Source organism: Nematolebias whitei, chromosome 4, assembly GCF_014905685.2.
Source record: "Nematolebias whitei isolate Nwh7 chromosome 4, NemWhi1, whole genome shotgun sequence".
Classification (NCBI taxonomy): domain Eukaryota; kingdom Metazoa; phylum Chordata; class Actinopteri; order Cyprinodontiformes; family Rivulidae; genus Nematolebias; species Nematolebias whitei.
The window spans coordinates 15593348-15616161 of NC_056501.1; the positions used below are offsets into that span (position 1 = coordinate 15593348).

Genomic DNA, 22814 nt, shown 5'->3' on the forward strand with positions numbered 1-22814 from the left:
TGCATCACTGATGGTATGGGGTTGCATGAGCGCTTGTGGCATGGGCAGCTTGCATGTCTGGAAAGGCACCATTAATGCAGAGAACTATGTTCAGGTTCTAGAACAACATATGCTCCCATCTAGACGTCATCTCTTTCAGGGAAGACCCTGCATTTTTCAACACGAAAATGCCAGCCCACATTCTGCAGCAATCACAACATCATGGCTACGTAGGAGAAGGATCCGGGTACTGAAATGGCCAGCCTGCAGTCCAGATCTTTCACCTATAGAGAACATTTGGCGCATCATAAAGAGGAAGGTGCGACAAAGAAGGCCCAAGACGATTGAACAGTTAGAGGCCTGTATTAGACATGACTGGGAGAGCATTCCTATTTCTAAACTTGAGAAACTGGTCTCCTCTGTCCCCAGACATCTGTTGAGTGTTGTAAGAAGAAGGGGGGATGCCACACAGTGGTAAAAATGGACGTGTCCCAACTTTTTTGGGATTTGTTGACGCCATGAAATTTGGAAACAACAGATTTTTCCCTTAAAATGATACATTCTCTCAGCTTAAACTTTTGATCTGTGATTTGTGTTCTATTCTGAATAAAATATTAGATTTTGGCACCTCCACATCATTGCATTCAGTTTTTATTCACTATTTGTTTAGTGTCCCAACTATTTTGGAATCTGATTTATATATATATATATATATATATATATATATATATATATACAAATATAGATATATATAGGCTTTATAAACCTTTCCCACACTCTTTCTATGTTCTTAACAATGTTTGCGCATGATTATTTAAAAATAAACAATCCATGCCACTCGTGCGTCTCACTTAGATATGACAGACACCCCCCTACCCCCCACCCCACCGCCCCTCCTTTCTTTTTCCGAGGCTGTCTGTTGCACGCCCGCCTGTTGTGTGTCTCTGTGACACAATGGGGAAAGACAGACACCACCCCGCCCCCTCCTTTCTCTTTCTTTGTTGTAACAGACAGCTTCAGAAAGAGAAAGGAGAGGGTGGGGTAGGGTCTGTCTTTCCCCATCGCCAATCATGTATCGTGTACAATCTTAAGTTGACAACCTGTGAAAGGGTGAGTTCATGAAAGTCGAACTGTGAAGTATTGAGGGACTACTGTTTAAGAAAATGGTAAGCAAAAAAATAAATAAATAAACCTTACCCGAAAGGTATGCCACTTGTTTCTCGATGTAGCCTCCCACCTCCTTCAGGCTCACAGGGACAGTCACCTCTGTAGAACAAAACACATTTTTAATAAAAGTAAACAATATGTATATACACAATACCATAAAATGGAAAATGGATAATGCATGTGGAAATAAAATATTTATTATCCTAAAGCTAAGCTTGTGTGCATTCTACCATTATCTGCAATCTAAAAACGTAAGTCCTTCAAAAAGACAATCATTGTAAGTGAAAAGAAAAAAAATCTGCTCCTCCACATTGAGAGGAGCCAGTTGAGGTAGTTTGGGCATGTCCAACTGGGAGGAGACCCCGGGGAAGACCAAGGACACGCTGGAGAGACTAAATCTCTCGGTTGGCCTGGGAACGCTTTGAGGTCCTTCCAGAAGAGCTGGAAGAGGTGGCTGTGGAAAGAGATGTCTGACCTCTCTGCTCAAGCTGCTGCCCCCGCGACCTGACTTTGGAACAAGCGGAAAATAATGGATGGATGGGTGGGTGGATATGGATGAAAAAAAATAAATCTACACACTAAAAAGTTTCTGTACAAAGTTTTATTAACAATGTGACATTGTCAGAGAATTTTTGGTTACAGGTTATGAATGTTTTCATTACTATGGTTGAGAATCTTAATTGTCCATGAACCATATGTTGGGGTTAGTAGAGAGAGCTGGGTGATGAGCTGGGTGAGGCTGCAGCTGGCTCCAAGGACACCTCCTGAGCTCTGTGAACTCGGCTGAACTGATAAGGACATAAAAGCAAGTGGAGGGGCCACGTTGAGTCAGACTCTCATGACATCGAGTATGGGTCTTGTTGAGTAAACAACGTAAGCGAGAATATTTTTCTCCAACAAACATTTCAGCCCTTCTTCAGACCAATATCAAATCAGAAGATTGGTGAACAAAAACAAGTTTGTAAATCAAGTCAGTTTATTCAGTTAATTATACCCAAATGGAAATTACTTTTTTAAGTTAATCAACTCTGATTTAAAGCATGTAGGATCAACCTCATCATAAATTTAACTTTTTTTGACAGCAACCTTGTTTCATTTGATACAAATACAAGAATGGCATCCTTTTTAAAAAGTACAAACAAATGTATTGCTGTTTCACTGTAGAGCTTCTTAATCGATGTTGCAGCAGCATTAAGAAGGTCTGCATGGCATACTTAATTCAGATGTTACAGTGCGAGTGGTAGACAAATGCAGCTCTTTAAGAGCAGCTCATCTGGAGCTTACATGTGAAAACGGATGCAGCAAAGACAGGCAGACACACTGTGTATCATGTCACTTGTTAACATGTACTCAGCTTGCACCAACAGTGCTTCTAATACAGGATAAATGGAGGTTTTAGTTAAGGGAATACTTTTAACTTTCTAGTTTTATCTCAAAAGGTTATCACATGTAGAACTGACAGTATGAAGGGATAATGTGCTCATACTGTTCAGCCAGTAATGCAACCGATAAGGAGGAAGCGATTTTCAAATATTTCATCCTTTGCTCATAAATAAATAATTGGTGCAGAGAGATAAAAATAATGGAGAAAAAAAAGAGCAAATGAGGAGTTGTTTTCCATGAGCATGCTGCATTAATGCTGCGTGTCAGGGAGCAAGTAATAAGCTCCACCGATACTTGCTGAATATTTGATGTGTAACAGAGAGGAGCTGAACCAAGCCAGAGCCCAGATAACTTAACTATGCACACAGATCCAGGATAGAGTTACTGTCACACTCGAATAGCTTTATAATCACTAAAACCTAACGGCAGAAGACATTCAGGGGGTTCAGATTAGTCTTAAATTAACAGATGTTAAACAAAGTCAAGGCACTTTATCAGCTGCTGTAACTGCAGTGTGTAGGGATGTTTTCCTGCATGAGGGAGAAGATTGTACAATCCTGTATAAATTAAAGCATCGGGTTGCAGAGGTGTGTAAAACAATAATAAACGCATAACAAACTTTGTAAGCAGTTTTTTTAAGCACTTAAACATGATGTCAGCCTAATATACACATGAAAGTGTAAACCTCTACTAAATTGAATCAAAGGAAGGCTACCCTGTGGGACAAACTGTAGTTGGTTTAATAAACCTGCAAATTTGTGGAAACGCTGCAACCTCGCTGACCCTGAAAATCTCCCAGCCCGTCTCATGATTGGTTGGTTATCTTGTGTGCCATTCATCCTGAAAGCCTGACTCAAGGAGAAGCATCATTTACAGTAGTTAATCTAAATATGAACCCATTTCTTTTAGGAAGTCTTTGAACATGCTTCATGACCTCTGCAGGACACGTGCAGGACAGTGTGTACAGCTGAAAGTCAAACAGGCTCTGTTTGCGCTCCTGCTCTTACATACAGAGAGAAAGAGAAATGTTTGCCAGAGTTGATGGAAACATGATTTGACTCGGACCAATCCCTTCCGTGTGCTTACAAAGCTGAAGGCAGAGCTTATCGTTGTTGTCCAAACACTGATAACCATCCACAGAGATTAAATCACATGCAGCACCTTTAACAAGTTTTCACCCACAATAAAAGTTGTTTTTTTTTGTTTGTTTTATAAAGAAATTAAAAATCATTTGATCATAAGTGAAAGAAAATTAAAAGAACAGTAGTCCCTCGATACTTTGCGGGTTGACTTTCGCGGACTCGCCGTTTCGCAGGTTTTCAACGCAAGATTGTACACGACACAAGATTGCCAACTTTAATATTACCCACATGACTGAGACGGTACAGGATAAAAAGTTAACGGGAGCGGGAACAAGCCAATAGGACAAAAAAAAATGAAAAAAGTATATACTGTGCTTCAGACAGGAGCTGTCATTTTGTAGTTTTCTTTCAATAAGCCTATACTGTAATGCAAGTCAAAAGAACTACACGGCCCAAAAGCCAACAGTGCTTCCGGCTTCAAAAAACAGCAATGGAGGGAGCAAACACTAGTGAAGAAACTGACGTGATAAAAATAGTTTTGCAATGCAAGGTCAGAAGTAACCATCTATCTAAGATCACAGAACTGGCAGGAAAGTTGCAAATAATCCTGAAGCTGAACTCATCCTTCAAGTTGTAGTATCTTCACTGGTTAGAACCCATATACAGTTTAGCAGTACTGTACAGTACATATATGTATGTTGCTAAAATTACGTAAGCTTAAGAGTTTAGAACATTGTTAAGAACATTGCAAGAGTGTGGGAAGGGTTTATAAAGTCTTAATACACACACATATATATATATATATATATATATATATATATATATATATATATGTAAATCCTAAAATAAATATAATGTCCGTACGTCGCGGATTTTCACCTATCGCGGGGGTGTCTGGAACGTAACCCCCCGCAATAGGTGAGAGACTACTGTAAAATGAAAAAATTAAAAGAAGGGTACAATAAATTCAAATGTTAAGAGTCTTAACATTAATTAATTGTCACTTTGGCATTGCTGTTTCAGAGGAGTTGACAGGGGAGAGGGCAGGCCCCAGAAACCATCTTATCACCAGCCAATTGTTTTTTCCACTATGGGAATGTGCTCCTTGTGGGACTCAGTTTTTTTGTGGCTCCTAGTATTGATGACGTCCTTTGGATGAAGGACGAAACATCTCAGGGGAAAAAAAAAGAAAAAGAAAAGAAAAACAGTCCAGATGGCCTGACTGAGCATTGTTGGATTTTTTACCTGGATTATTGAGCATGAACGTTGAAATTCAGTGAATGTTTTAGAAAATGTCTCCACCAATATATTGACTATAAAATAGACTTGCAGTAGGCATTGTAAAATATGTAGTGTGCAAACCCATTAATACAGTGTTAATGTTTCTGGTGTCCCAAAAGATGCAGACTTGTGTAATGCTTTGAAAGGCCACAGATCCTTTCTTACACATAGAAACACTTCTGTAAAACACAGGCTGAGGTGTCATGCTGCTTTTAGGTCATGAGGTATTTTGCTACACAAAGTCTTAAACACTGTGGGGATTAAACTGGTGGGTGGCGAGATTCTGGCAGAAGTGGGTGGGAGAAAATAGTGTTTTGTACCCACTTGGACACAAAAGTTTGTCTGGTTTTAGATTAGAATTGTCTGAATGATGAACAATACACAGAAGCCCTGAAAGTCTTTCATTAGGCAGAACTGATGGTTGTAAATTTTATTTCCAAGAATCTGTGTACCTTGGGTTGAAAGGATTTTGTAACTTATGTTTAGTTATTCTTGAAGAAATACTTGCACCAATTCATTTAATCTGCTGCATCAGCTAAAAATGAATGAATAAATAGCTTTTCCTGTGCACTGAGGTGGAAGTCTTTATGAATGATGCGTGACTTACTAGATTTACTATATGGCTCACACTTAGGCAGCACCCGTTAACTGTGTACTATTTGTGCTTAGTTTATTTTTAGTTTTAGCGTATTTCTTAGTTCATATTTTAGATCTTATTACTGTTTTTCTTTACAATTTATACATTTATTGGATGTAACTGGGACTCTGTGTTCACAATTTTGTTCCACGGTGCGAATGACAAAGAAACTTGACTTTAACCTCCACCCAGGTTCTGCAAAGCAATTCACAATGTTTCCCACTCATCTAATGCTTCTGCTATATGTTACACTCTATATACAGCACTTTAATATACTTGGAGTCTGTTCTAGGGTGTGGTGTATTGTACTTTGACGCTGAAGGTTCCAGGGATCAAAGCCCATCACTCAAATTAGAAAACAATTTCCCTGCTCTTGGGTCAAAACGGTCTACATTGTATGTTTTCCTCCACATAACACTTATTTGACTTATGCTTTGTATTAAAATCGACAACATGAAAAAAAAAAAAGTCCCAAACACGTATATGCAAGTATAAAGTTTCAGTCTAAGAGCAGGTAAAGTTGAAACCATAAAACTGGTATTTGAAGGGGGGAAAAAAATCGATTTTTGGATTTTATCGTCAGATTTTATTAGTTTTTAGTAAAGATTAAAAAAAATGCTGGAATGTTTATCACAGCAAGGAAGGACATTTCTTAAAATTATATTTTGGAAGTGCAAAAGGTGGAGGACTGTGTGTGTGCAGTTTCGACATGATGCTTCTGTGGTTACTACAACAGATCATTTGGTGCATGTGTTTACTACAACATCCTCTAAAAAGACTAGAGCAAAACTGATCATTTTAAACTCAGAGCAGTCCTTTTTCTGCTGTTTCTTACTTCTATAAACCAGAGCTGGTTCAATGTATTGGAAATGTATGAAGAAACCAAGGCTCATTATTTAAGCAGTACGTGTAGATCTCAGTGATCACAATGTTCGTATGAAGTGCCTTTTCTTTTGTTTTTATAAATAATGCCTTCACTGTTCATATTGTGAAATGGCAATGAGCTTTTTCCCTGTTGCTCTCTAAATATAGTTGCATTACAAGATACAATAAAGTTTCAGTTCAAAACATGGCAGATCTACAGATCTAGTTTATTCAATCCACTGCCCGTTGTAAATTTGATTGAGCCGTCAACAGAAGCATGCTTTCTACATCATTCCACTGAATCAAAATGTATCCATCTGCGTTGGCTTAAAATAGCTGACATAATCCCTGCAATAGCCCACTGCTGTAGCAAAGCTGCAGGAACTGGTACATCAATAATACTAACCCGGGATGCAGTTCTCCAGTTACCTTCTGCAATAGCTCCCAGAAGTTACAAATGTTCCCCGTAGATTATGCTAAATGAAATTCACATTGCAGTGAGCTGTGTTGTACAAAGTGCAGTAAAATTATGAATGAGGAATTATTTCAGCATTGACAAAAGGCCAGCTGTGACTGTGATCGTCTTAAAGAGGTATGTCAGCATCATGTTACTCACGCTGCAGAGTGCTCTCCAGCTGGGAGCCAGCCTGCAGAAGGCAGCGGTAGCTCTCCATCTCCTCCTTGGACTGTATGGCCGTCTCCGTCTCCTCCTGCAGTGAGGCTGGGCCCATTCCCTTCGTTTTGGACACAGAATCAGGGTGGGACAACTGACTCTTGTGTGAGGCATTGACAGAAATCCAGGCCTTACATTGTCCTTAAAGTTACACAGCCCCTCATAGTGTAAGTTTATACAGACTTAAGAGATGCTACAACAGAAAAAAAAAAAAAAACGGTATGCCTCGGCAGGTTCCAGGATCCAGATGGGACAGTTCCCTGAGGTGGTTTCTGCTCCTTTTGACCTTGAGCAGCATAAAGTCTCCAAGCTGATCCCCACAGCCACAATACAGCAGTAGACCTCTCCTCATAGAGATAAATCAGCAGTTTGTTGACCCATTGTTGCCCTGACAGGCTGTGAAGTCCATTTCCCCTCCTGGTTAATATACATCAGTGCGGACAGTGTGTGCTGCTCTCAGCAGCAGTTAGCTACTTCAAAACAAACAGAGCTCCATCTGGCCACGGCTGTCTGCCTCTTTCCCCTCCCCTCTGTGAGAATTAGTGCGTCAGCTCTGCACTGAGCAGACCCAAGAGTCTGCTCCTGACACACTGCCAATTCCCTCCCTACTTTACAATTCCCTCCCTACTTTTCCTCTCACTTCTTCAGTCCTTTGGCTTTTGTGCGCTCTGGATGTAGGCTGGACTGTTAGACTGTCTGGCTTCCATGTTCATCTCTTTTTCCTCCAGCTTTACTATAATACAGACAAGGGAGAAAAGATCCATTGTTAAAAAAGAGAAGTCTACCTCTCCTTCTGTCAGCAAGTTTAGCCCATGTGAAACACAAAAATCACATTCAAACCACAGAACAAATATGAAAGGGTGTCATTGTGTGCATACTGTTACAGTGAGCCTTTCTCAACTAAACTCCCACTGCTCAGCCTACAACTCCTCAGAATGGATCAGTGCTCAATACCTCTATACAGACTAGCCTGGAGACACTGGGTGTGTATACATGTGTATGTAAATGTTTGTCATGCAGCAACTCACAATGTTTGAGGTTTTCTTGATGCGAGGCCACACATGGTGCAACGATGGCACAGCAGAATGCCATCCTGATACGCAGCCAATCAGCTGATCCAGCTTAGCCTCTCAGCCATCTCATTACTGCACAGCATTTGCCCAGTGTGAATGTAAGCACGTGCACACGCACAATCTCCCACACAATCACAGATCGTTATGAGACAGAAACTGCTGACACAACTGTTGGCATTAACAAATCACAAGGCAATTTATCTTTAAAACATTCTGCTTTATTTCAGAAAATCATCAGGTTTTTGAATATACGAGTTTTAAAGATACATTCAGCTTAGAGGTTTGGAGTGATGAAGCTGGACACTCGAAAATACTGGAGTTGGCAAGGTATCCCCCTGCCTGAGGTGCCAGAAAGTGTCCAACTCCACCCAGCTTCTCAGAAGTTGTACACATATATATATATATATATATATATATATATATATATATATATATATAGTATGTATAATAGAAAAGTGTCTGGGAAAAAAGTTAGCATTAAAAATACAATCCGTTCCTTTTAACTTTTAATTTAGACAGGCAAAATATTAGTTTTAAACATATTTTAAGCTCTGAAAATAGCATTTCTGATGAGACTTAAAAGGTTCTTTTACTTGTGAACAAAGCAGGCAGCCCCAGTCTGTGATTTTTTACATTCAACATCTCACACACGACAACATGTGAACGTAAAGTATCAGAATGGAAAAATAACCTTTCACCACTTTCTAGTAAAATTAGCTTAGCAGAATGTGTAATTTTCAGCTTTGAGTAATGCAGAAGCCAATGCTCAAATTCAATTTTTGTAGTAAATTTGTGTTTCTAAACATTTAATTCATATTTATTGTCACGCTTTAGTAATTAGAACTTGCTAGACATTTTGTAATCATCAGTAAAGTAGTAAATTAAAAAATGTTGCTGCACTGCCAGACTTTAAAACAAGAGTTGAGACACAAATCAGTTTCAATCTAGGGTGAGGTCGGTGGACAAACGACCGACATTGAATCAGTTTGAGATTTTGGAAAAATGTTGGAGGGGCTGCCCATCTTTGTCAATGCAACAAAAATTGTTGAATGGGATCAGTACCTTCTCCAAACACAACATACAAACTTAACTGACACAAAGCTGAACATTATATTAAAAAAAAGGTTCATGTAAGAAAAATATAACTTCTGTGAGTAAAATACACTTAATAAATATGGCAAGTAGATAGATATATGCTTGTGGAAAAAAAATCATATTACAAAAGAGTTGTCAGAAATTGTGTTTAAATGGAATGTATAAGCACTAAACATAAACTGTTTAAGAACAATAAGGTGAACAGTTGATGTGATCAACCTGCTGCTCTGATCAGAAACAGTGAAGCAGATGCTCACAGTGGCTTTAACGTTTCAGATTCTGCAAATATGGAAGTATTTCACACTCTGATTTTGTTTTACGAGACACAAGATTAACAGTTAAACTAAACATCTTTCTTTAGACTTTATGAGTGCATTAATGTGTAGGATGTGTAGGACGCATGTGGGTTACTGGTTGTGTGATTGCTTCTTATCTAACTAATAGTGTGTGTGTTCAGGCATATATAATGTGCCTTAATGATCATAAACAGAAAGAAACCAGTTACCTTAATAGTGCAGAAAATGTCTAACCAACCCAAATGAACAAAATTCAAGTAAATTTGGTTTTCATTTCACACAGGTATTTGTATATTCTAATCCAAATACATCTATGTAACACACAGACACACACACAGGCCTTTCAGTTTAAGGTCATATTTGTGTGGACGCAATCCGATTGCACTGCATTCATCTTTTTGGCATTGAGCATATTATAAAATAAGCTATAAATAATGCACTTTCATCCATTTTTGAGTAGATGTGCAATATTTTTGAACATATATATTAATTTCTATGTCTTAAATTATCTCTGAGTTTGGAAGAATTAATCACAAGCTTAACAATTTTTCATCGCCAAAGACAAAGTGTTAAAGATTAAAGTCTATCGCTCAATCTTACACACAAACGCACTTTTTGGATTCAGTGGTAATATGGCCTCTAATAAACCCACTTGTATCCAATACAGATATCAGTTTTGTCATTGCAATGACAAAATCACATAAACATCAACCCGTTAACAGTCTGCGTGCAGCTGTCAAGCACAAGCTGGACTGAAACTTCATTCAGTAACTTTTATCTGGAATGGTTCAGATTTGTAGATATTTTTTATGTAAAAAATAACAAAACAAACAACAAAAAAAATGTATAAATAGAATTAAAATGTTTGCAGAAAACAATAACTGAACATGTGTGGTGTTCTTCTGAGACTTTTTTTCATGCAGATGTACCATTCTTTGAGTGGATTTACAACTGCTTGTTGATACAAAGTGTTGGAAAGAGCTATTGACAAGGCAGACATGTATGCGTTCATTTGCAAGCTAAAAACAAAAAAAACGTGAAAGGAAGAAATCTCATGTCAGTCACTGCGGTTGGTACTTTATAAAATTATGCAGGGCACTGCTCTGCAGACATGCGTTGGGCAGAAAAAGATGGATAAGAAACAGTTCACAGATTTCCAGACCATTTCATCTTATCCTCAAAATCACTAGTCTTCTGATCCCTCCTCTTCTCCACCTCCTTTAATCCACACAAAAACCTGAATGAGGCTAATTCCAGTGGCGAGTCCTGGCTGCCTTTCAATGGAGCTCCTTCAGGTTCTTATAGGAAAGCGGTGTGACGGCAGCAATCTGGAAACAACACAAGCACAAATACTTTCATTTATGCCGTCACTGAGAGCTAGAAATGATGGAGGAAAAGACCTGAAATCATAATCTCAAATTATGAGAAACAACCGTGATTAACACTACACAGAAAAGCCACAATAAGTACCGCTTCCCTTCCACACACAGTTAACAGACATTAGTAAAGGAAATAATCCCATCTTGATTTGTTGATGCTCAGCAGACAGACTTAAAACAGCGTTAGGTTTTTGTCTTTGAGGTTTACCTGGACGTTTGCAGGAGGTCACCGTCTGACAGCTATAGGGAAAATGGAAATCCAGGTTAAAAGTGAAATGTTGCAAAAAGCTGTGCGCTACTTTTAGACATCCTGTGATACAGGTGAAGAGTGAAGGTATGGTGGGACCAGTCTCCAGAGCATGCCTCCAGGGGGCAGATTTATTAAAACTTTGATTTGATGATTTATATGTTGGAATGTTTTTTTATTATTATATACGTTTAGCTTCATGTTTAAATTTTTCTCCTCTGCCCCCTGTAATGCAGCAGCATTTAAGCAGAGGCTACATCAGCGCCACATCGTGCACTAAGCTTGAGCACAGCAATCCAACTTGCAATGAAAGAAAACGGACAACTAAAAACCACTTGGAAAGAAAACACAAACGATCAAACCACAACACCCCAAATGGCAAAATGAGAGAAAATGAAGAAAAACCTCAGACCACCTGACATTACCACAAAGGAAGACAGAAACAGACATGTCACACTCAGCCAAAACTAGAAAATACAAAACTAAAATAAAAAAAATGCCCAAAAAAAGGGGGGTGAGAAGCTCATGCAAAATGTATAAGCTAGGCATACAAAGGGAGGCTGAAAGGTGCATGTGTCTGAACAATAACTTGGGGTCTTGGGATGCATTCACATGTTAAATAAATGCTCCATTTGACCATTTCCTATAAATGTGTTGATTCAAAGTGAGAAATATGTAAACAGTGCATCTCTTCAGCCAGCCTGTACCAACTTAGACAACAAATAAGACATTTTGCCTCCTTGAAAATGGCATCTGCATGAATGTGTTATTGATTTAGTTTTGTTAAAACTCAGAGCTAGGAAAAAGATTTGGTTCACTGGGGAGGCGAGTCACTGATTGGCTTAAATGGCCTGAAAGTGGACTAGTACCTGTTTAAATGACAGTATGGGACTCATCTGAAAAGGTTCTCATGAGCAGGGGCCTGACTGGCGACTGGGGAGACTGGAGGCCCCCTGCGCTCGACTGAACCATCTTCTTCTAGAAAGGTGAGGCAAAAGACACCGTTGACTTCACTACACTGATACACACTTCCTTCTCTGTATGGTGCTTGCTCTTGCACACAAACATACATATAAACAAAAACACAAAGACTGTAATACTGGATGGGTGGAAGATGAAAAATAGTTTGTGTGCCTTTCTAGACACCTTTCTCAAAGAATAACACCTTTCAGTGACATATTTTTAATTAACTGGTCTACAAAGGAAGATCTGTTTTTGCTGTTGTTGTTGTTTTCATAGATTTCTCCAAATTAAAACACACAAACAGAAACAAGTGCAGAGGCCTGAAGAGATTAGGTTCCAGGATGAGGTTGTGGACTTGAGCCTCATGCTGTTAAGTTGGATGCTTGATGTGCTGCGGTCACCTGACTGGACATGCGGAGGCAGCAGGCATTGGAGCAACACAGGCAGCTGGAGGAAGACATTGGACCAATACAACAGGACAGACAAGGATGGAGGACAGACTGCACAATCTCAGCACAGACACCCTGTCTTCATCCACACTGCAGACAGAGCTGGGGGCGTGCCATTCCTCCCAATTTAATCAAATAAAAGTAAAAGTTTAAAACTAGAGACTTGGGAGCATTGAATTCAGAATGCCAGCTCTAATTAATTTGCAGAGTAGGGAAGTGGTATGATAGTGAGAGAGGAAGGACACAGTGAGTAAGAAACGAGCAAGTTTCCAAGCAAACAGACTTTCTTCAAGAAGAATATAGTGTGAAATTAACAGAGAGAGAAAAGGAGACCTTAGTCACTCCATGAGAAGCTGTGAGTGCTAGTGGTCTGTGACAACATGAAGATAGTGGATGTCCCCGAGGACGGAAGGCGATGCTTCATCTTTAAAGGAGGACAGTCCAGAAAGAAGGAGAGAAAAAATAAGAGGGATAATTAAGATATAAGAATGTGTCAAAGGGCAAAACTGGAAGTTAGGAACATAAAATAGAGAAGACAAACTTTTCTAGTCTTTTAAATAAAACAACGAAGAGAGAACTTGACAATTACAGTATTTTAACCAACAAAAACATCTACTCATTCAGCAAGTTCTTGAGCTCCATGACTCCCTGCAAAACAGAATTATTTGATAAGCTCAAACATTCCTGTAAGTGGTCTACTTTAGCAAACAGATACATTTTGAGCTTCCTGTGTGCCAAAAACCTGCTACCTTACTTTTCAATTAGGCCTATAAAATAATTAATGTAGTGGGAAACACAAAAGGCTTCACAAAGTTACAAATACATCCAGCTACATCTATTGGAAACAAATTAAATTAACAAAACTCAAATAACATTTGTAAAAGATTCCTTTGGTCATTCAAGCAAATATTCTAAAAGGAAATAAAAATACATAAACCAACATTTCCAAGACCATTTTGTTACACAAAGATACATTTTGAGAATGGCTTTAATTTTTTATTATTTTGTTCTTCCTACCGTTCTTTCTTTGCTCTTTATAAAATGTTAAAATATATTTGATAATAGATATTAATATCAGTGAGTTATTTTGAAGGAATGGCTGATGCCTGAAATTTAACTTTATCGCTAATATTGGCCGATACCGATACCATGCCGATAAATTCCTAAAACTTACATTAAATTATGTCATACTATAACCGATCCAAGTCTGTAGACATCCATATATATATATATATATATATATATATATATATATATATATATATATATACTTGTATTATTCTTCTATGTATATCGGAATAATTTAATGGATTATTTGTTAAGTGTGCATCTGTGGAATAATAAAGCTGTAAACAACAATCATAAATCTGTGCAATCAATCTCTTAAAATTTATTCAAAGTGACTTAAAAGTTCTACTTCAAAAAGCAACAACAGAGTTAAGGAAACAAATGGTTACACTGTTATAGTATGGAACGAGCATGTATGCATTACAAAAGAGAATTCTAAAGAACAGTGTGAGTACATGTTCATGTACGTGTATTTCAGCTGTACCTTTCGAGCGTAGGGTCCCCGGGGCTTGCGGAGCACCTTGAACAGGATCTCTGGCAGTAGGCTGAGCAGTATGAGCAAGATGATGACGAGCCATGCTGATACTGAGCTCAGCATGTTGGCAAAGACAAAGTACAAACGCTGGTGCTTCAGAAAAGGCCTGCAGAAGAGGAAACACCTCAGTAAAATCATTCTTCAAAAGCTGACGATAATATGGTTAATTATAATGAACAGTTTGGATATTTTAGCTTAAAATATTCTCTAACCATATTATTCCTCCCCAGAAAAAGCTGAAAAATACGTAGAAGGCCAAAGAACCCCAGATTACAAAGTGGTTGATCCACGTCCAGTGCCGTGTGTCCAGAGCCAGCTGCAAAAGGGTAAGAAAAGTCACTTCAAGCTTATGAGAAGAACTCATTAACACAAAAAGTTAATGTTTAGTAAAATGCATTAAAACCTAAAAATGTCCATGCTCAATAATCCATGTATACAATCCAACAATTTTCAGTCAGGTCATCTGGACAGTTTCTTCTTTTTGCTGAAACGTTTCACCTTCCATCCAGAAGGCTTCATATATCAAGGAAACAGCATAAAACTGATTCTTCCCCTAAACAGCTTACTCCAAAGTGGAACAAACAAACCTGGATTATTGAGCATGGACTTTTTTGGTTTTGAATCAGTTTGACATGACTGTCGACCAGGAAGAGGGCCGGCACAAGAGGAGGGGGCGTGCCAAAGACACCATCTTAGCACCAACATAACTGATTTGTTCCACTTTGGAGTAAGATGTTTGGGGGAAGAATCAGTTTTGTGTTGTGCGTTTCCTTGACTGATGAAGCCTTCTGGATGGAAGGTGAAACGTTTCAGCACAAAAAAATCAACTGTCCAGATGACCTGACTGAAAATTGTTGGAGTAAGATGCATTGTTTTTGTTTTCTTGAAAGCTACAAACTTGTACATGACTCACTTTTAAAGTTACAGTGAAGACCAGGACGGTAAATACAATTGTCCCATACGACCAATTCCCAAAAACCTGGATTCAAAAACAAAAGATGAGAGTGAGAAGGCATGGTGGGAAACTTGTAATCTCACATCCATTTAAAAAGGTGAGCAAAATCAAACCTGGCCATTGTCCTGCAAGGCTGGGTTACTGAACAGAAACTGAACACCAAAGAAGAACACTAAGCCATGGAAGACTCCGAGTAGGGTCCAGTAGAGGAAAAGTTCCCATCGCAACATGGCATTCTTTGCAACTTCCCTAAAATACAAAATGAGTAATTCCAGAGAAAATATATGAAAAACACTATTTTATATTTCTTCATTAATAACATTACTTATCAAAATAAGAAATTTGAAGTGTTTTAACAAAAACACACAAAATGTTACATTTTAGAAACAAATGTTTAAGCTTTTCCAATGTTATTATTATCTGGATAAAAATCCCTTTAGTCAAAAATCTATAAATTTATCAACTGTGAAAGCACTTTAATGCATTTTGCTGCATTTTACCACCATTATTCTATGGAAAAATAATCTAAATTTCAAACAAAATATTCATTTTTATTTCTAATAATGCTATTTTTATATGAAGTTTAATAAAGTGCTCCTTAACGGGGGAAATCTAATAAATTACCTGTATAGGTCGGCATTTTGTAGGAGAAACTCAACGCAAATGTGCTGTTCGAAAAGGCTGTAAGCCAGGATGGGCATAGAGGTGAAGCAGATGTTGTACATCGTCAGATAGGCCGCATCATACAGGGGCTGAGAGGGAGGGGAGCAGGAGGAGGGATTGAAGGTACAGGGAGGGAGGAAGGAGGAGGAATGGGGCAACCAGGGATTATTACTATGAGGACTAAATTCATACACACCAGCATAACTTCAACACAGATTGTACATATCTTTCATGAACTTATGAAAGAGCTATGCCAGGTGACATATAAGAGAATTTCAAACAGTGATCTGAAATTCACAAGAAACCATACCCTGAAACATAACATAGCTTTCACACATTTTATCAACTGCACAAAATAAGGCCCAATTCTGTTATTTACTGCATAGTAGTTGTATTAATTAGTTTTCCAACATGCACATGTGCTAAAGATGGCATCTAATTTATGTGCATCAAATTATGACAGGTCTGTCTTCTTTCAACAGAGCTCAAACATCCAGGAGCAGGGAGGAAGGAGCGATTTAAAGGGAAAGACTGGAGGATTTTGGAGGATTAGGGGTTACGAATTAAAGGCGTACTGCTTTCCTTGAATCCTCAGAATATTTCGAAACATCAATGTGATTTAGGACATACTCACTTGTTGGGAGTAGCCACAGAAGAACTGGTACAAAAACTGGGGTAAAATGAAGCAAAGATTCTGTGGGCAAAAGAAGAAAAAGAATATTAGAATAAAAATATAAAAAGTGGCTGATGTCAATTGAAAATTTCTTTACAAAGACAAAAATAAATCTAAGAAATCTGTGTTCCTTCATTAGAAACAAAGTTTTGTTGACACTCGATTCACAGGACGCAAGAAAAAAGTATTGGTTTATCTTACCTTGTAAAAAAAATATTGTACCAGATGTGCGATGCGAACATAGTAAAGATGCCCATGAGCCAACAAAAGTTTCTTGAGGTGCTTGAGTTTGGGGATAGCATAATCACTGTTCCTCACTGCCTGCCGACCTTCTTTACCTTTGATGCCTGAAATGTATGAGTAATTAAAAAGAAAGTCACAATACCATCACCAAAAGATTACTATTATTTAGAGACAATTAAACTCTTACCAATGCCAACATGAGCTTCCAAAATCATACTGACATCATTGGCTCCGTCTCCAATGGAAAGTGTGATTGGACTGCTTTTAAGATTTTTTACCATTTTAACAATCTAAAAATACATCAAAACACGTGTAACCAAGTGTTCACTGTTAAAACTGATAACTTTAATAAAAAAAGGAACAGGTTTACACATTTGAAGTGATTCTGACCTGTGCCTTCTGCAGGGGAGCCATGCGGCAGCAAAGCACAGCTGTGCAGTTTTGACATATCTGCAGGAACAAATCCTTGTAGAGACTTGAGTTGGATTCAGAGGATGAGCTGAGCACTATGGATAAGGACGCTCCATCAATGATAAACCCATAATCCTGGTTGGCTGAAAAACGCCCTCTGAAACACAGAAGAGGAGAAGAAATGAGTTGGAGCTCAAAGCTCACGAAGATTAAGCTTGGCCTAACTATGAACAAAACTTTAATATTCTGTTACAGAAGTAATCTTCATAACTGTGTAAGTCAAGGAGCAAACCTGCTGCCGCCTGCTTTCACTGGTGGCGCATCCTGAACAGCTTTCTTATGATACTCTGATAAAAGCTCATGGAGGCGCTCTTCACGTTTCCTCCCTCCTTCCTCTAGAGTGCGCACAGTTAGCTCCAACAGTTCTGTTCTCTTCTGGAACAATCCGCAAGCGTAGCAGGTGGACTTCGCCGTCTCCATCTTGTCCCCCGTTAGAACCCAAACCTTCATACCTGCTCCCTGCAGAGCTTCCATTGTCTCTGCTGCCTCCTCTTGAAGGCTTTGGGAGTGGAATAAATGGAAAATAATAAACAAGACATGACCCAATAACTGTAAAGCATAACAGAAATGCAGCCACAAGGTGGCAGTGTGAGCTTACATTTAGAAAAGCTCTGAAAGGAGCATGCAGGGTATCAAGCTTCTTAAATAAAATAAAGATAGGGGACTAAATAGTTTCCCAGTAATCTGTTACAGAAGGCATTTATAATAGAAAATGCTTATAGTATAAAAAGTCACCGAAGACATAAAAATCAGAATTGTATTAAAGCAAAGTTGTTTAATTTCAGCATGTTGGTTCTGCACCCACCGATCTTCCACAGCTGTAGCACCTATTAGACTCATTCCAGTCTCTAACTGGTTGTAAACAGCCATAAGCTTCTCCTCTCTGTCCTGCAGAGCCAGTTTAGCTTCTCTCAGCCCTGCGTCTGCCTGGGCGTACTCCTCTTCATTAAGGCGTTTATAGGCCACACACAGTGTCCTATAACCCTCCTAAACATTGAAATAAGAACAGTTACAACAAGAAAACAATAAATTATCCATCAAGGCTGGTTGGATGATGAGAATATCAGATTATTTTCACCCACTGTTGCATTGCGTTCTACGTGCATTCGTATCCTTTCCACCTCCTCCTGCCTGACTCGAGGGAAGATTGAGGAGTCTGCTCCCTTACAGAAAAGCGAAATTTCACCTTGAAACAAAGAATACACAATGATGCAGAAAACAGCCCCATAAGAGCAAAGAACAATTTGAGAATTGATGCAATAAATGTGACTACTCACCTGATCTGGATCTGACAATCACACTCATTCGCCTTCTCACGGGGTCAAAGTTCAACACATGAAGCAGCTCATACCTTTGGGAGAAACAAACAGACACAATTGGTTCAGACATCGCAAATTTAACTAACAAAAGTATGGTCACAAACAAAAAGTTTCTATTGCGTAATTTGATGACTTACGTTTCAATTACTTTATTTCGGTTAAGAATTTTCATGGTTTTACTTTCTAGACCCAGGAATGTGAATCCATACCTGCAGATGGAGACAAATTACTACAAATGTGCTACTTACAGCTGCTTATGCTTAATGGAAGAATGTTATAAAAATATTAGCCGACGAAACAGGACTTCAAAATGCATGCTATTAGAATATGATTCACTTATAACTGAATCTGCACCAGTTCCTTTTCTTACCTCATGGCACCCTTGACCAGTGCAATCTCATCAGGTGAGGAAGCTATGAAGCCTTTCTCTTCCTGTGATGGATGAAGCACCTCTTCATCTATCCTTAAACCGTCCACCTGGTCTAAATGATCTTCCCCATGGATATGAGCATGCTCTGTGGACTCCTTCACCTGGACAGTGTGGCAGAGACATAGGGCTCGTAGAAACAGCTCCTCCTTCTCCTAATAACACAACACAAACATAAATTAAATGACTTTATTGGTTCCATAAGTACTGTAGTGCCGCGGTCTGCAAAGTCTTATGTGGTGTTAAAAATACACTCCCTCCTCCGTGTTAACTACATGTGTTAATATGTCAAGGAGACTACACATGGGTCACATATGAAGGGTCTTTCCAAGCAATGAGCTATGTAATGGCCATATGTTAATGCTTGTGTGACTTTTAACAACAGATGGTGGGACAACACAACACCCACCCTGCCAGCTTTTTGCTGTAGTTTGTTCACTGGTCCATCTGTGACACAAAACCCGTCCAACTCAGAGCAAGCGCCTCGATGTTTGTACTGGAAGCCGTCGATACAGCACTCAATAAACTCCATGTTATTCTGGGTGAGTGTGCCGGTCTTGTCTGTGAAGACGTACTCCACCTGCAGGAAATTTGATCAAGAAAAAATTTAAACTAAAACAAACCCTCTTAAATCATAAAAATTGTGATTCTCGTGTAACAGGTTTTAACACTAATTAATTCCAGTGAAAATCGCCTTGCTTTTATCAGTTAATGGTAGAATAGTAAAAAAATTAAGTGCAAAATCAGGACAGAAGCAAATATTTCACTTCATGAAAGGAAAACTTCTTTTTTGATTTTGTAGTTCCTGACCTGTCCCAACTCCTCGTTCAGGTCCGACGTGTTGACCAGTGCGCCCTCTTTAATTTCAGGGTCAAAAAAATCTTTGTCCCAAGTGATGAAAAAGGATCCTAAAAACTTTTGCATCTCAACTGTGACATACATGGACACCGGAATGATGAAGTTGAAGAGGACCATGAAGGACAGGAAGTCTGTGAACATTTTTAAGTACTGTTGAGGGGAAAAAAGAGAAAAACATAAAAGTTAAATGAAAGTGGTCAAAATCCAGTCAGAGAGCTCTTAAATACTGAAAACCTGACCCTATCTAGGTTTTTAAAACCAATACTAATCAATTGGAGGCAGTAAATTACCTCAGAGACAGAAGACACAGTTTGTCCAAATGGCTCAAATCATTCAGAAATTCAGAACAAAACTTTAAAAGACTGGACCAATTTTAAACTTACATTATTTGATTTGTAATTGAGATAAATAAACAATAAAAGAAGAAGAACTTGGAACGACTCATAAAGATGGTCTAATAGTGCAGGTAGTGTGCATCGTGGCTTACTTTGCTGCTAGATAACTAATATTATTTGATTATGTGCCAAAACTTGTTAGATAATTTCTGTTTGGAGAGATATCAAATCAGTCAAACGCCAGATCTCGCTGCACTAAACTAGCTCCAAACAAAGATAAAGGCAGTAAAATCGATTAAACAAAAACAATCTAGGCTTGGCTGGACAATGAGAAAACCTCTTTTTTGTCATGTGTTCAAAACTCCATGAATCTCCATCATCTGAGAAAGATTCACTGCAAAGTAAAATAAACATGTTTATTACCAATATGTTTTTATTTGAGCAGTAGTCATTTGTACACCTATCCTCCTCTTCTTGTGGCTTTTGCCTCTTCAGGGTTCTCCACAGCGAGTCATCCTCCTGCATCTCAGTCTGTCCTCTGCATCCTCTGTCCTCCAACTACCTCCATGTCCTCTCTAACTGCATCATATATCTCCTCTTTGTCTTTTTTCCTGGCAGCTGCATTTCTAACATCCTTCTACCAATATACCCACTATACACCCATTAATGGACTTGCTCAAGGTCCCAGAGTGAGACAAATTAGGGTGGAGGCAGGTGTGGGTGCTTCACCTTTCCCACCCACATATTGATGCAACAGTCAGGGATTCAAACCATCGACCTCCTGATCACAGATCTGCCTTCTCTAACCTCTGTGCCACCACATATATTGTATATTGAAATTGAAATAACTTTTTCAAAGGTCATGAGCTATTTTTCAATGAGTGCCATTTCTTCCATTCTCACTTTAGGCATGCATTATTACACTCTTTAAAATTAAATTCAAGCTTACCAGATTTGTGTCTTTCTCCTTCAGGGTCTTCTCGTTGTACCACGGCTCATCCTGACCGGGTTTGTTCTGCCAAACATATTTAAGTGTTGTGCACACAAGCGCCTTGCTTAACAGTATGCAAAGGTAAACTATAAGGAAGGCATTGATGGACCTAAACATAAAGGAGAACAAAGTAAGGACTACAAAAACTACAACAAATATTTTTTTAATTGCCTGTAGCAATTGTGCTAAACGTACTTCTCCACAACAGAACGTTTTTGAGATTTTCCCTGGTAGTTAAGAGCCATTTTTGTTTCCATGCCAGTGTAAACTGCAATACCTGCAAGCAAAAACATGAAAAAAAGAAGAATTTGCATTTTTCTTTTTCATAGTAAACAATTTTCAGTAAATTATTGCATTATCCTTTGACTCACCACAAATCTTCTGAGTGTTTTTTAAAGTTGCTCCTTTCAGCAGTAGGTTTTCTGGGCCCAAGGACCTGGACAATCACATCAGTAGATAAAAAAAAAGTGCAGTCATACAGGAGATATACAATCCACACAACCCTCCATTCGTTAAATGGAAACCTGGCAGGCAATCTGGCATCTACTCTAACATATACAGTGACAGTGCAGCAGCAGTCCAGCCCTACATCCTCCCAGTGTTCTTGAGAAGGACAATGGCCATTTGTTTATACTGTCATTACAAAGTAGTCAATGATAAATGCCAGTGGGAGAGTTTTGGAACCAGAGGCTAGATCCCCACCAGTCTGTTTTTATAATGCTTGTCTGCAATGAAAGATCAATAGTGTAGTGATTTGTTGCAGATGCAAAAGGAAACAAATGAGCACTTAAGCAACTGTGTTTTGATGTTGCTCTCATTTAAAGTGGGTTGAGATGGCTGCGCATGAGAGCTCTCACCTCACTGCAGGCTCCTGATTGTTTTTGCAGATGTGCATACGACCATTAAACCTGGAACAAAATAAGGTACATGCAATATCTGTTTAGCATAATATTTGCTTATTATTCAGTCTTACTAGAGCAGATTTCAAGTCGACAAATCATTCTGTCCACTGAGTGTATTAATATTACAAATCTAAATATAACCCAAAGGCCCACAATCAATATTAATACACTTGATGTTGATTATAGCCAACAGCACCCATGGTAAGATTTTCCAGTGATGTCAGCTGCGTCAGTCCAACAAACATGCAACACATGCTTGTGGTGCAAACCTGTTGAGACCACATGTTGATTGCCTTACTTGTACAGGTCAGGCTGTGGCTGCTCACACTCGATGGTGGCACTGAGAGATTGCAGATCCCTCCCAATGTCTGGCACTGTGTAGTGTGTCTGAAAATTTGGAAGAGGAAAAGAAATGGAGCACGTGAGGGGTGACTGACAAAGGTCAAGGGGCCATTTTAGCTTCTTCTTCGGCTTCTCACCCAGCACGAGGAATTAAACTATGTGGACAAAAATGAGATGATTTAACAAACTTAGAAAACACAAAAAGACAAAAAAAAAAAAACCAGCACAGCTGAGAAACGTCTTTTAACTCGACTTCATTTGCACTTTTTAAAATGCGATAAAAATGGAATAATAGCAAACAAGATCAAATTAATGCAAAATAATACATGATAAAATATTTCAAAACAAGTAAATCAATAAAACACTATGACTGTAGAGATTTATATTTAAAAAAATAAGCTCTGTTTTATAAATAAGCTTGGTTTTGAAAGCAGAGTGTTTGTGTTTCTTAATGAAGCAGGAAG

At 38.6% G+C, this 22814-nt stretch overlaps 2 protein-coding genes across 2 annotated transcripts in view; both read right to left on the bottom strand.

The window, feature by feature from the left end:
• mcf2a (MCF.2 cell line derived transforming sequence a) overlaps nucleotides 1-7213 on the bottom strand; it is a 28894-nt gene extending 21681 nt beyond the window's left edge. Inside the window, exons 1-2 of the mRNA XM_037675756.1 lie at nucleotides 7010-7213; nucleotides 1177-1245 (exon numbers count right to left, since the gene is read on the bottom strand). Of these exons, the coding sequence (XP_037531684.1) occupies nucleotides 1177-1245; nucleotides 7010-7124 (184 nt within the window). The 5' untranslated portion in view covers nucleotides 7125-7213. The remainder of the gene's footprint in view (nucleotides 1-1176; nucleotides 1246-7009) is intronic.
• A 3522-nt stretch (nucleotides 7214-10735) lies between these two features.
• The window catches only part of atp11c (ATPase phospholipid transporting 11C), a 48001-nt gene continuing 35922 nt past the window's right edge, over nucleotides 10736-22814 (bottom strand). The window contains exons 7-31 of the mRNA XM_037675757.1: nucleotides 22307-22395; nucleotides 21964-22014; nucleotides 21478-21542; nucleotides 21302-21383; nucleotides 21065-21215; nucleotides 19733-19930; nucleotides 19332-19502; nucleotides 18866-19077; nucleotides 18633-18704; nucleotides 18454-18527; nucleotides 18259-18362; nucleotides 17982-18163; nucleotides 17409-17675; nucleotides 17096-17273; nucleotides 16893-16995; nucleotides 16664-16809; nucleotides 16424-16483; nucleotides 15751-15878; nucleotides 15240-15375; nucleotides 15085-15150; nucleotides 14384-14487; nucleotides 14121-14277; nucleotides 12026-12134; nucleotides 11118-11149; nucleotides 10736-10858 (exon numbers count right to left, since the gene is read on the bottom strand). Of these exons, the coding sequence (XP_037531685.1) occupies nucleotides 12030-12134; nucleotides 14121-14277; nucleotides 14384-14487; nucleotides 15085-15150; nucleotides 15240-15375; nucleotides 15751-15878; nucleotides 16424-16483; nucleotides 16664-16809; nucleotides 16893-16995; nucleotides 17096-17273; nucleotides 17409-17675; nucleotides 17982-18163; nucleotides 18259-18362; nucleotides 18454-18527; nucleotides 18633-18704; nucleotides 18866-19077; nucleotides 19332-19502; nucleotides 19733-19930; nucleotides 21065-21215; nucleotides 21302-21383; nucleotides 21478-21542; nucleotides 21964-22014; nucleotides 22307-22395 (2901 nt within the window). The 3' untranslated portion in view covers nucleotides 10736-10858; nucleotides 11118-11149; nucleotides 12026-12029. The remainder of the gene's footprint in view (nucleotides 10859-11117; nucleotides 11150-12025; nucleotides 12135-14120; nucleotides 14278-14383; nucleotides 14488-15084; nucleotides 15151-15239; nucleotides 15376-15750; nucleotides 15879-16423; nucleotides 16484-16663; nucleotides 16810-16892; nucleotides 16996-17095; nucleotides 17274-17408; nucleotides 17676-17981; nucleotides 18164-18258; nucleotides 18363-18453; nucleotides 18528-18632; nucleotides 18705-18865; nucleotides 19078-19331; nucleotides 19503-19732; nucleotides 19931-21064; nucleotides 21216-21301; nucleotides 21384-21477; nucleotides 21543-21963; nucleotides 22015-22306; nucleotides 22396-22814) is intronic.